The sequence below is a fragment of the Etheostoma cragini genome, chromosome 2 (assembly GCF_013103735.1).
Source record: "Etheostoma cragini isolate CJK2018 chromosome 2, CSU_Ecrag_1.0, whole genome shotgun sequence".
NCBI lineage: Eukaryota > Metazoa > Chordata > Actinopteri > Perciformes > Percidae > Etheostoma > Etheostoma cragini.
This window is the reverse complement of record NC_048408.1, coordinates 7,115,579-7,128,758: the sequence shown is the minus strand read 5'-3', so window position 1 is coordinate 7,128,758 and position 13,180 is coordinate 7,115,579. Positions and strand designations below refer to the sequence as shown.

At 39.7% G+C, this 13,180-nt stretch overlaps 2 protein-coding genes across 4 annotated transcripts in view; both read right to left on the bottom strand.

The window, feature by feature from the left end:
• Nucleotides 1–3,595, bottom strand: part of LOC117951440 (integrin alpha-X-like) — a 21,700-nt gene extending 18,105 nt beyond the window's left edge. Inside the window, exons 1-5 of the mRNA XM_034883130.1 lie at nucleotides 3,407–3,595; nucleotides 2,057–2,174; nucleotides 926–1,017; nucleotides 175–242; nucleotides 6–59 (exon numbers count right to left, since the gene is read on the bottom strand). Coding sequence (XP_034739021.1) covers nucleotides 6–59; nucleotides 175–242; nucleotides 926–1,017; nucleotides 2,057–2,174; nucleotides 3,407–3,464 — 390 coding nt within the window. The 5' untranslated portion in view covers nucleotides 3,465–3,595. The remainder of the gene's footprint in view (nucleotides 1–5; nucleotides 60–174; nucleotides 243–925; nucleotides 1,018–2,056; nucleotides 2,175–3,406) is intronic.
• Nucleotides 3,596–7,439: 3,844 nt separating this feature from the next.
• Nucleotides 7,440–12,406, bottom strand: LOC117936314 (nicotinate-nucleotide pyrophosphorylase [carboxylating]-like). 3 transcript variants are annotated; one of them, XM_034859209.1, is made up of 5 exons: nucleotides 12,332–12,406; nucleotides 9,947–10,239; nucleotides 8,959–9,269; nucleotides 8,055–8,186; nucleotides 7,440–7,971 (listed from the first exon to the last, which is right to left on the bottom strand). In XM_034859209.1, exons 2-5 carry the CDS (start codon nucleotides 10,194–10,196, stop codon nucleotides 7,762–7,764), a joined length of 903 nt encoding a protein of 300 aa, XP_034715100.1. In that variant the 5' UTR covers nucleotides 10,197–10,239; nucleotides 12,332–12,406; the 3' UTR covers nucleotides 7,440–7,761. The 3 variants fall into 3 exon arrangements, with proteins under 3 accessions (XP_034715100.1, XP_034715084.1, XP_034715093.1); XM_034859193.1 differs by having other exon boundaries at nucleotides 7,442–7,971; nucleotides 9,947–10,204; nucleotides 12,332–12,398; XM_034859202.1 differs by having other exon boundaries at nucleotides 7,442–7,971; nucleotides 9,947–10,254; nucleotides 12,332–12,370.
• Between the last annotated feature and the right edge of the window lie 774 nt (nucleotides 12,407–13,180).

The following is a 13,180-nucleotide window of genomic DNA, read 5'->3' as shown; positions in this document are numbered from 1 at the left end:
CACACGCTGTTCATATAGGAGTTCCCGTAACATTCACGGACTACACTTGGACTGCAAACCTAGATCATAACATATGATAGGAGGAAAAAGGCATTCATCATATTGGTTTGTTTTGCTCAGAACTTGAAAGAGAACAGAGAAAGTGTATTTTATTGAGCTTTGTGATTTTCTTACTGTGAATTGGGAGCGGTTGGAGTCCTCAGCTATTGACAGGCCCAAATGCTTGACTGGTATTTTTGTGTCTGCTGGAGAAATATCCGTGACAGTGACATTTTATTCCTCTAAAAAAGACATTAAGCCCTTTAACTACATTACAAAGTGTTCCCATTTCAAATTTCATATTTCTGCTGCACTTTTTCTGTTTTTAATTGTGTTATTCATTCATGTAACATTGACTTGAAGGGTAACTATTCAATTTTTTTCAACCTGCAACTGCAACAAAATACAACTCTGAAAAGCAGTTTTTCCACTTTTCCAACAATCAACTCTAGTTTTGGTTGAAAGAAACCCATAGTTTACCGATTTACATATGAAATATGTTGGCTCAATACACGCTAAACGCTGTTTCTGGTTTAAAAGAAAAGGTCTTACAAAGGTTTTAAAAAGGCATTTTTCTGTAGAGATCTTTTCCATGATGATGTCAGACAGTTATAATAATATTAACAACAATAATAACAATAATAACAATAATAATAATAATAATAATAATAATCTGAGCCTTTCGGTGTTATAGAAGCACTTATAGTGGACCACAGTAATGTTGAACATTTGCCCCATAGGGTTACATTGCAGCCCGGTCTGTGGCTGCCGGTTATGGCGTTCATGCTTAATACTGGACCTATGTCAAAGATTGTTGTTTCTATCAGTCACTTACACACAAAACACAGAAAAATAGGGTCCAGTTTGAAAAAACACGTTAATATACCTTCAGGGTTGAAGCACTTGGTGGTTTGGTTTTGGTCCGGTTTGCATATTCCCCCAGATCCATTTAGCTGCAGTGGTGCAGTAACAATTATTCTGTGGATGACGTCAACCCTTTTAGTGGCCAGGCAGGCTGACATGAGCAGCACAGTTTCAAACGGAAGGAAACCTACTAGGCCCTATCTTGCACCCGGCACAGCGCAAAGCCTGACGCAAGTGTCTTTGCTATTTTACGATCGTCCAGTGCCCACGTCGTTTAGATAGCAGATGCACCTGCACCCATCTTTGCCCCCATGGGCGTGCTGGTCTTACAGGGTGGTGTTCAGATGATTTCTTGGCATCTTGCTATCTTGAAGCAATGGGAAGTGATCGCGCCAACAAAAACCTGTTCTAATGTCAAGAGGACAGCATTTCATTGTTACCTAAAAAGTGCATTTGTAAAATGCGCCTAGGCACAGCGTGGACATACTATGCACACACACGCAAACGATTTCGAATAAAATTATTTCGTTGCAAATCCACCATCATAATAGCAATGCGCTAAGGTAAAAACGCGCCTGGCTTTTAAAGGGAATGGGAGATGACTTCAATGGGTTTATTATATGTTACACCCAACACACACCCATTAATTAATGAAGACACTAAGGACAACCCTTTTGAACCAGGCGCCTGGCGCACAGACCCTTATTTCTGCCGTCAAACTGGCAAAAGTGGATTTGGACATGCCCTAAACGCACCTGCGCATTGCGCTTCACACCGTGCTCTTAGTTAAAGTTTAAAACTGAAGGAAAACTACTGGGCATTATCTTGCACCCGGCACAGCGCAAATCCCACGCAAGGCCAACTGTTGCTATTTACACCAGCAACGGTTGGCCTTATTTTATTATTACCGCAGGGAGAATGCTCTTTAAGATGCTTCAGAAAGATTAGTCACAGGATGCAACACCATTCAGTGTGATAAACCACAAAGTGTTGCTGCTTTTCACAGAAGCTTGAAATAAATTGACATTTAGATTAATTGCAAAAGGTAATGCATGGCTAATAAAAATTTGACCAATTTAACTTTTATCAATTTTGGCAATTACAGTAGTGATCAACATCAACTGCACCACCAAGCTGCAAATGAAAAACTCACCCTTTGTTCTCTCCATTCATGAATTGAAGCACTTTGTATCCAAAGAAATCCTTTTGTTCACCAGTATAGACGTCAGGATTTGTGATATCAATGTTGAAAGCCAAAGATATTGGGATGGCTGCAAAATGTGCAAAAAGAACACATTTAAGTTTTGTGATCTAAATAGGTGGCACCTAATGAAATTTTTAATAAATAATCAGAATTTGAGACATAAATAACATTACTGTTTCAGAAATATTCATCATATTGGTGCGATTTTGACTGCACTATTTTCTTTAAAATTGCTCAGAATCTTTTTCTGAATGATCTCAGCATCAAGATTCTGGGTTTAGTTTCACAATGCCGGGGTATCCCCAGAGCAGAACTCCTTAGCTCACAATAGATTAACACCATTTAATTCCGGATCAAATTTAAGGGTGCTTCAACATCCCTTAAAAAGGGCTAAAATCGCCCCTGGTACCTGCCCAACATCAATAGACCAACTAGCTAGTGAACATAGTGGAGCATTTTAGCAGCTTGAGAGCCACATATGTCCCCCAAGAGTTGGTAAAGACCATGACACAACTACATTTGCTATCTGGTGGATGTGTCAACAAGTTTGCCATAAAAAGCTTTATATAGTGATGTTTTGTCAATGTTATTCTGCACCCACAGGGCCAAAAATCAATTCATGGTGAAAACATATTGTTAGAAATTGGAGAGACAGTTCACCTAAATCTCCAAAACAATTCCTCTTTAATACTAGTTGTAGTGATAGTTTGTGCTGAAGTTTTGAAATATCTACCCCTGATTTTTTTTCTGCCATCCTACTACACTTAAGAAAAATTAAAATGCATGTTGCTCAGAGACATTAAAAACGGACACTGGTTCCTCTAAATAATCCCCAGACATCTCAGTTTCTACTGCCATTGTTTCTAGTGTAAAAAGTAGTTCTAGTTAAAACTGTTGGACTGAAGGTAATGAACCCTGCATGGGCATGAATAATTCACATTTTGCGATGACTTTGTGGTCTACCCTGGCTCACCATAGATTTCCTGAGCGTTTGCACACAGCACAGTTTCTATGCATCAAAATGAGAGTTGAAATTTAAAAGATAGATTATAATAAATACAATATGTTCAAATCTGTATGGGGAACACTCAAGCAATAAATCACGCGTAATAGGGTTTTAACAAAAAATGCATTTTTTTTTTTCTTATAAAAAGAGCTCACAAAACATCAGACATTTTGTAAGGGTTTTGGCCTTAAAATCACTGTTGCATCTTTTCCCACACACATAAATAATTTCTATCTTTCCTTTTTTAGATTTTCTCATAAGTAACTCAACATGTAGCAAAGATTTTAGCTTACCAACAGCCACCATGAAGGTGAGCAGGAAGATATGACTCTGCCCATGCATCTTTCCCATCACTCTCCTCTCAGCAAACAGTGCTACTCGTGTTTTAAGAAATGTGCAATACTTCCTGTGTGCTTTTTAAATGAGGGTGTTTCCGTAACAGGTGGTTGCAACACTTCTGCTCTCACTGCATTTCCTCAGAAGAATGGATCTTTGCTCTCCGGCTTAACCTTTTCTTAGGTTATTCCTAAAACCTTCTTTTTGCCCTGTATGAAAAATACTTTTGTTTAGAATTGAGATATTTAAGGTAAGTAAAAGTAGCTGTATCTCAATATAAAAATACTCCATCACAAGTAAAATTCCCGCTTTCAGGGTTATACTTGAATAAAAGTACAAAGCACAGTATTAGCAATTAAATGTAGTTAAAGTAAAACTACTCTTACACAAGAATGCCCACTAATTTTAACCTTTTTATATACTGGATAATGTAACTAGTGTGTGGTTAATTAGTTTAATGGTGCCCAGTACAACTCTAACACTAACTATGACCTCAATAATTGACATATAAAGAAAACAAAAAATAACTCCATGCATTAAAACAAAACTTTTTTTCGTAAATCCTCACAAACTACATTTATATAGGGTGTGGCAGTGGCTCAGTCCGTAGAGGAGTTGGGTTGGGAACCGGAGGGTCAATGGTTCAAGTCCCCATATGGACCAAAAAGTACGGAGTACAGAGTGTGGATTGGTGGCTGGAGAGATGCCAGTTCACCTCCTGGGCACTGCCAGGTGCTGTTGAGCAATGCACCGTAGCCCCACAACCGCTCAGGGCGCTGGTTCAGCTGGCAGCCCACTCACTCTGACATCTCTCCATTAGTGCATGTATAGATCCTGAGCATGTGTGTGTGTGTGTGTAGTTCAGGACTGTGTGTGATAACTAACAAAGTGTGGACAAGAGTGTAAATTGTAATTTCTCCATAGGGGATCAATAAACAGATTAAAATTAAATTATATTAAATTTGACCCATCTAAGCAGTAGGAGCAGTGGACAGCTATCAGGGACACTTTGACATATGGCCAGAGAAGCCTGGGATCGAACCGCCCATCTTGTGGTTGAGGGGCAACCTTTCTACCTATTAACATAAAGGTAAATATTATGGCATGCCTGATGTATTTGACTGCATTAAGTCTTGCATAACCAGAACTGGTTTTAAGAAGAAAATTGTTTAAGTGGAACGTGTACGTTCAAAGGTTGTTTTTGTCGTGTAACAGAAAACTCAGATTGGAAAAATAAGCTAGCTAGCTGTCTGGATTTACCCTGCAGAGATTTGAGGAGCAGTTAAACATAGTCCTCATAAATCCACCAGAGTTTAGAATGCCAATACAAAGGAAGCGGAAGTTGATGGACATCCTCAGACAAAAATTAGGGACATCCGGCGGAGTTTCCTTCGGCACCTGAAAAAATCAATTGATATAACATTGATATAGACTAGACTGCATTAGGTTTCACAGCAGCCTGATCAAATGAACACTGAGTATAGTGGAGCTTTTGGCTACTAAAGCACCCATTTTGAACTTTATCAACCATTTGAGGGCCCGGCTGTACCTCCTAAATTAATTCATTGGTCAGCTGGATCACCCATCCAAGTCAATATTGCACACTCAACTACTCAACCACGGCATTGTTAAATAACGTAGTAAGAGCGACAATGGTAGGGGGTAAAAAAACAAAAATCCCATTCCTGTGAAACCGATAGCAACAACGGGGCCCCGCAGGGGACTGTCCTCTATCGCTTCCTCTTCACCGTCTACACCACAGACTTCACTACCACACAGAGTCTTGCCATCTTCAGAAGTTTTCTAATGACTCTGCTGTGGTTGGATGTATCAGCGAGGGTGACGAGGCTGAGTATAGAGCTGTGTTTGGGGACTTTGTCACATGGAGTGAGCAGAACCATCTACAGCCCAACGTGGCAAAGACTAAGGAGCTGGTGGTGGATCTAAGGAGAGCCAAGGCCCCAGTGAGCCCTGTTTCCATCCAGGGGGTCAGTGTGGACATTGTGGAGGACTACAAATACCTGGGAGTGCACTTGGAAATAAACTGGACTGGGCCAAAAACACTCAAGCCCTCTACAGGACGGGCCAAAGCCCTCTCTACATTCTGAGGACGCTGAGGTCCTTCAACATCTGCAGGACGATGCTGAGGATGTTTTATTAGTCTGGGGTGGCCAGTGCTACCCTCTTTGCAGTTGCATGCTGGGGCAGCAGGCTGAGGGTAGCGGACGCCAACAGACTGAACAAACTGATTCGCAAGGCCAGTGACCTTGTGGGGGTGGATCTGGACTCTCTGCTGGTGGTGTCAGAGAGGAGGATGCTGTCCAAACTACATGCCATCTTGGACGATGACTCGCACCCACTCCATGGCTTGCTGCGAAATCACAGGAGCACTTTCAGTGATGGACTCATTCTACCAAAATGCACCACAGAGCGCCACAGGAAGTTATTCCTGCCTGTGGCCATCAAACTTTATAACTCCTCCCTCTAAGTGTCTGACACACAGACACTTAGAGAGGTTGAAACTGGACAATATTATCCATATTATCTGTTCTGTGCAATAACATTGGCCTGAAATGTGTGCAATACTCAACTGCTACCATTATTATTCTTATTCTTATTCTTATTCTTATTCTTATTCTTATTCTTATTATTATTATTATTATTATTATTATTATTATTACTTTTCACCATTGCAATTCCTTCATTATGTTAGTTATGTAAATACTGTATGATAACATTCCCTTTAACTATTTAAATTCCATACATATCCACACTCCTTATATTTCTTTATTTATATTTCCACTCTGATATTTATACTATTTGTGCAACTGCAACACAGAGTTTCCCTTCGGGGATCAATAAAGTATTTCTGATTCTGATTCTGATCTCTGGACCCCCTGGAGGGAATCATTTCACATCTGGCACATCTGCATGTACGGCAGTACACAAAAAAATCAGCAAACTTTCCTGTAAGTTACCAGCTAATGGTAGCGGTAACATTTTCAATTAAATTTGAAGTGAAAACACTATGAGAGGGTCAAAGTTTAAAGGGCAGATATTCTTCATAGATTTATGTAGAATCAAACTTCTTTTTTGCAACCAGTGGAGTTGCCCCTACTGGAAATTAGATACAATGCAGGTTTAAGGAACTTCTGTGGTGTGTCTCAAATTTGCACTTATGCACTTCACCCTGTATACTAGCTGTTTAGTACATAGTGCACTCACATTGTTGAAGTGCAGTCAAATGCAGTGCACTTAGTGTATGTATATTTGGTTAATTTTGCCGTCTGTAATGATTTTTGTACCGCAAATTATAACGGTAGTGGTACCGTACTTTGACTTGCTAGCAAGCCAAACTTAGCTAGCTAACAGCGGCACAGTTTAATCCTACATTAAATAGGTTATTAGCTGGGGAAGCCACCATCCCCAATAATGCAGAAACCTGGAGGAGGGTACCTGGTAGTACAGGGTGTACAGTATGTACGGTATGTTTTTTGCTAAAAGGAGTCTCGTGATACGACAATCCTCTTATCTTCGCGTAAAAAAGAAGGCAAATACAGGCACAATAAACAACACCAAATTCATTTTGATGAACAAAGCAGGAGGAGGAATGAGCTGTTGTGTTCGTCATTTTCGGTAAGTACATCAGGGCTTTGCGATTTGAGACAACACTCTCTCGTCAAATGTTCGCACTATGCAAGTGAGTACGTAGTGTACAAAATGCACTTCAGTTAGTGCACGGAAGAGTAACAGAAGTGCGAGGTTTGAGACTGCATTGGCTTCATTTCTTTAGGCCAGGAACCTTTGTCCATTAGTTTTTATAACCCATGGCTACAACACAGATACATTCTAGGGTAGGGGGAAAATAAAGCTCTGGGTTATTTGCATTTCTCTAAACCAATCACAATTGTCTTGGGCGGCGCTAAATTGAAAAGAAAAATGTCAATTGTCCTTTTATCCTGTATTTCTGTGACAGCTCTGCTGATTAGTTTTTAACATATGACTGCTGTTTCTCTATGGCAACAGCCATACATAATTTGTTTTTCAAGAACTATATGACATTGTCATTGGACGCACATGGCTCTGGCAGAGAAACAAGTACAGTCTGGTTTCCTTTTTCATTTCTTCTTTTATTCTATCAAATGACCAATGACACAGTGAGTCAACAGGATGTGACTTATTTCTCAATCTTTAGAAACAGTAGACCATTGTGGTTGCAGTACAATAGTTTTTAGTGCACACTAAAAATCTCCTCCTCATCCGAACAAAATCTCACATAATTTTCTCATTCAATCAATTGACACAAAGATCATCATTCTTTGAGGGTTGAGTGAACAACAGGCTTTTGAACCTTGAGAGAAAAATCCACCACTGGGCAACCCTGTGTTATGCAGCCCAGAGAAATGATGTCTGTATGTGGAGAGAGATACATAGCAAAGTTCTCTAGAGTCACTCCTCCACTGGCCTCGATCAGTAGTGTTGGGAACTCCTCCTTCAGTGCATTAGCTGCAACATGGAGCTCCTATAGTTGGAGACAGGGTGGAGGGGGTGTATTATTTCATGTATGAGTGAGTGGAAACCTGGCATTAGAAAATGATTCTTTACCTGAGGTTGAAAATTGTCCAGCATAACAATGTCTGCTCCAGAGGCAGCCGCCTCTCGGCCCTCCTCTGCAGAGCGGCACTCCACCTCAATCTTACTGCTGAAGCCACACACTGACCGGGCAGCTTTCACAGCCTAGGGGACAAACAAGATGTGGTTTTTTTTTCTTCATGTTCCAATACCATTTTTTCTTTCCTATACCTATTCCAATACCTTTCATGGTCCTCATAGGATGAAACCAATGACTTTGGCCTTGACAGCACCATTAGTTCAAAGGTTTGTTTGTCCAGGTGCTTTTGAATGGCGTCCCCATAAACCCTAGTTTCATGGCATTTGCCAAATATTAGCACGCTAACATAAATCCTACTAAGATGACACACACTAGTTACATTACCCAGAAACTAAGATAGTGAACATGCATAATGTTATATCTGCTAAACAACAGCATGTTAGCAATGTGTTTAGCATGTTCTCTTGTTGACATTAACAAGAACAGCCTCAAAAAACTGCTAGCAGAGATGTTGACTCTTTTGAACATTGCACACTTGAATTTTCCATTTAGATTTGTGAACCCTAAAACTACTGAACCAAGGTTTTGAAAGTGGGGAATTGAAACATTACATTAATTTAAATAGGTCATTATAAAAGTAAAATATGCAAATGCAATAAACAGAGTGGTATTTATAGCTACATGTGTTGAGTTAATGTTGCATTTATGTCTTTTGTAGTTTTTTTCATTCAGAAGTAAAAATTATTATAGCCTTTTGTTGCTTTTTTTTCTCTCCTTAACACTGCTTAAACTTCTTAGCTTGAAGAGTTTAGTGGTTTTGTAGCCTACTTTCCAATGAACTGTAAGGACGTACATTGTGCGAGCCATTTTAACTGGACCGGTGGTGCAGCTGCCCACCTGTGTGATACTTCCTGAAGCCCAGATATGGTTGTCCTTCAGCATCACCATTCCACTCAGGTCTTGTCTGTGCATGGACACACCACCAACCAACATTGCGTACTTTTCCACCAGACGGAAGCCTGGGGTGGTCTTGCGTGTGCCAGCCACTTCTCCATGCCATCCTTCTGCTGTTGCCATTGCCTGGAGCTGAGTACAGCGGGTGGCGATCCCAGAGGCTCGGGCCAGGCAGTTAAGAGCCGGCCTTTCCCCAAGGAGGAGGCACCTTGCTGGGCCTCTCACCACAGCAGTCAGTGTGATGGCATCTGGACCTGTGGAGGTGAGATAAAGACATTAGTGTTCCAAAAGATGAGAGAGTTTCGAGCATGTGTCAAATTCAAGGCCCGCAGACCGAACCTGGCCCCTCTCCTGTTTTAATCCGGCCTGCATATCATTTTATGTTAGTTACGACCTGAGGATATCATGTTTATTGTCATGATTGTCTTCATCTTTGTATTACTGTATATGTGTACTTTTTGTCTAGCTCTGTGTGTATTTTTTGTTTTATTTCTTCTTTTTGAGCTGAGCTGCTCGGGAATGCAAAATAAATTTTTGTGTAAACTGACAATAAAGTGGTATTGAAGTTGAACTTGTCACATTATCTTTCAGATTTTATTCAAGATGTTTGGCTGCTTTATTGGTCTTCAGGAGCATCACTTTTTGCCTTTTCTATTTGATTTGCTTTTTTATTGAATGGCTCCTGAGCTCCACTTATGTGTTAAATGTGGAAAATGGAAAATCTGGAAACTGTGTTGGTTTGTGATTTAGTGTTAGTACTGTAATGACAGTATATCTTTTATATGTGGTCTGTTGTGAGCTGTCTGACCAGTGCATCTTTTGTTATTTGTCACTGTGCATGAGCGAGCGAACAAACCAATTTCCCTCTCCAGGGTTTATAAACTTCTCTAATGTGATATATTGGTGCTTTGAAAGACTGCGTTATACCTACCAATCGCAGCTCCCTCTTGGTAAATCCAGTCCACGGTGCAGCCGACCTCAGTGAACACTGCTGTGAAGAAGGGGCTCCCTGCCAAGACGCTGTGTGGTGTTTTACACAGCAACCTCGCCTCTACCTCCAGCGAGCCCACACACACTCCCGCTGGGTCAAAGTTGGGTGTGTCCTCTGCTAGCCACTCCCGTGCCAGGAGGGTCAGAGTGTGAGGTGGGATGGAGTGTGCTGCTTGTGTGGGCTGAGACATTCTGAAACCTGGTGATTGAGGAAACGTGTATTTTGTTGTTCCACTTCACACGGCAAAACTGAAATCAGATAATGAAGTAAGATGACTCTCAAACTGCTTTCTGGTTTCACAATGACAGATTCAAAAATTAGGTCTGAAGTACCCCCATAGCTCTGTCAGAATGAATGAATTCAGTACTCCTACATCGATTCCCACAGCTATTTTGTATATATTTATTTCTGTTTAATATGTTTTTTTGTGTATATATGCACCTTTCACCCAGACCATGTAGGGTGATTAATGTGGCAATTAACTCCATTCTGATTATGATGTACAGTATGTTCCAAATGTATGACACTATTTTTATATAAAAGTGTGTGTTGTTAATTTTTTCATACAATTGAACTGTCCATATTTAGAGGGAAGCTGAGTGTTTCCGCCATACTTTTATCTAACTCCATTTCTGATTTACTTTAAACAATTGATTTCTACCATTCAGTCCTTACTTTACCTATTTATTTCTAGCATTTGTTCATTATTTTTTAAAGGTTCAAACTTCTGTGCTTGCTTGCCAGTTCACTCTTACATAACTGCAACACATAGTGTTCAGGTGTTACACTTGACTTGATGTTAATACTGTATGTGGGTATATTATTTTAATCAAATCATATTCTCTATTTTTAGTTGAGCTAATTTTGGTCTTTTTGTGTACCCCCTGGCAACTGCAGAAGTACCCCCATGGGTACAAGTACCCTGGTTGGGTGTCACTGCTTTAGATATACAATTTGAAAGTTTTTACTAATAGAAATGCATTGCTCTTCTCACCCCAATAAATATATATGGAAACAACATTCAACATTCAATTCCACTTTTATGTCAAACTAGTACAAGGAAAGTCTTAAATAATGTGGAATGTTTTATTTAATATGACAATGATTTGACTCATATGTTGTGGCCTTCACAGTCACCAATCAAGCCAACTGAACACCCATGGGAGATTTTGCAGCAACATGTTGAACAGCACTCTCCACCCCCATCATCATAAAACACCAAACGAGGGAAATCTTTAGGAAGAATGCTGTTCATCCCTCCAGTAGAGTTTCAGAGACTTGTACAATCTATGACAAGGAGCATTTAAGCTGTTCTGGAGGCTTGTGGTGAACCAACACAACACCAGGACACTTCATGTTGGTGTTCCCTTTAATTTGACGTGCACACGTGCTGCATATCAACTGTATATACTTCACTTTGATAATTTTTGGTTTTGGTTTGGTTTATTTACAGATATAGAAAGACAAAAGGAACAAAAGGGATCATATATAAAAGCAACAAACCCTTTTTTCCAACATTGTTATCAGTCTAATCTACATTTTGAAAAAAGGGTGTAGGTGTCTGCTTCCACTGAGGAAGTTTGTGCTGTATCATAAGCTTGAACAATGTAGACAACTAGTATACAAGGATTTATTAAAACCAGTGGTGGGATTTAAGTACATTTACTCAAGTGCTGTACTTCAGTACAAATTTGATGTACTTGTATTTTACTTAAGTATTTACTTTTCATACCACTGACAGCTTTAGTTACTAGTTACTTTACAAATTTGCACACAAAACATATGCAGTTTGTAAAATATGATGTTTTATTATAGATAAACTACCCAACAATTTACAGGCCTGCAAGTCCAGCTGAAATGACTAAACCATTAAACACAGAATGGTTTGGGTCGTTTCCAGTTTCTAAAATGTGAGGATTTTTACTTATGATACTTTAAGAACATTTTCCTTACTTGCATAATTTCACTAAAGTAACACTTTCAATGTAACTGAGTATTTTTACTGTGTGGTATTAGTTATTTTACCTAAGTAAAATATCTGAAAGATAGCCTTTATTATTAGACTCTAGGTTCATAAAACGAAACAAAAAAAATACAGGTACGCAAGACAGACACCAGTTAAACAAGACAGCTATACCAGTAATCCCGTAAGAGTGACACTGGTGTTGCAAAGCACTGAACCTCGGGTCAATCAGATAGGAATCTGAATACTTCTTCCCCCACTGATTACACCCACAGTATATTCTGTCACACTTTGACAAGTTCATAGTTGTCTAGTCCCAGTTTGGAACAGCTAAAATGAATGCAAATGACGCATTTACTTACATGAATGGCTCTCCATTTTCTGTTGGTCCCAGACTGTAGAGTAGTAGAGTTGTAGTGCTGAGCACAAAGAGCCACATGGAATTTGACCCTGTGTCCATGTGGGAATTAACATTGATTGTTTAAACAAGGTGGATTCTCAGGTCAGAATGCACATTGGGATGAATGATTTATGGTAAATTCAAGATTTTTAGTCAATGCCTACCATTCCCAAGACTCTGAAAAGACTTTGAAAAGAGGAAGTCAGGCACTTTCTCAAATCTAAAGACAATCATCCCACATCTATACAATCTGTCATAATCTCACAAAGTTTAGTTACAAACTATAAGATTTGACTAACAAGACTTCAAACTTTAAAAAAAAGTTTTTTGACCACCTTACACCAAACGATTGAAACGATGGGGCCGAGTCCCAACTCTAGCAAGACTCTTGTGATTTTATTCCAATATTGGAAATGTGTCTGCAACAATGGAATCTCTCGAAAGTCGATTGGTGTAAGCTTGACATAAGCAACATACATGTATAACCTGTTGTTTGCATGCTAACCCACAGGCTGTGCACAACAGCTACAAAATGCAACTCTTTTACATTTGGAATTTGAGTAAAATCATTTTCAGCATTTGTACCCAAGCCTATGTCTGCCTGTTTGTAAAAGAAGATTTGCGCCAGTAATCAAGACATTTTGGGTCTCTCTTGCTCTCAATGTGTGACCAAATGGTGTGGTGGCCAGCAGCAGAGTGGTGATTATGCACATGGAAGTTATTGCAACACTAACCAGTGAAAAAAAATCAAAACAACTCAGCTTGCAGCAGACAAGTTGGACTGCTTCTTTTTAAACACCTGGTGACTTCA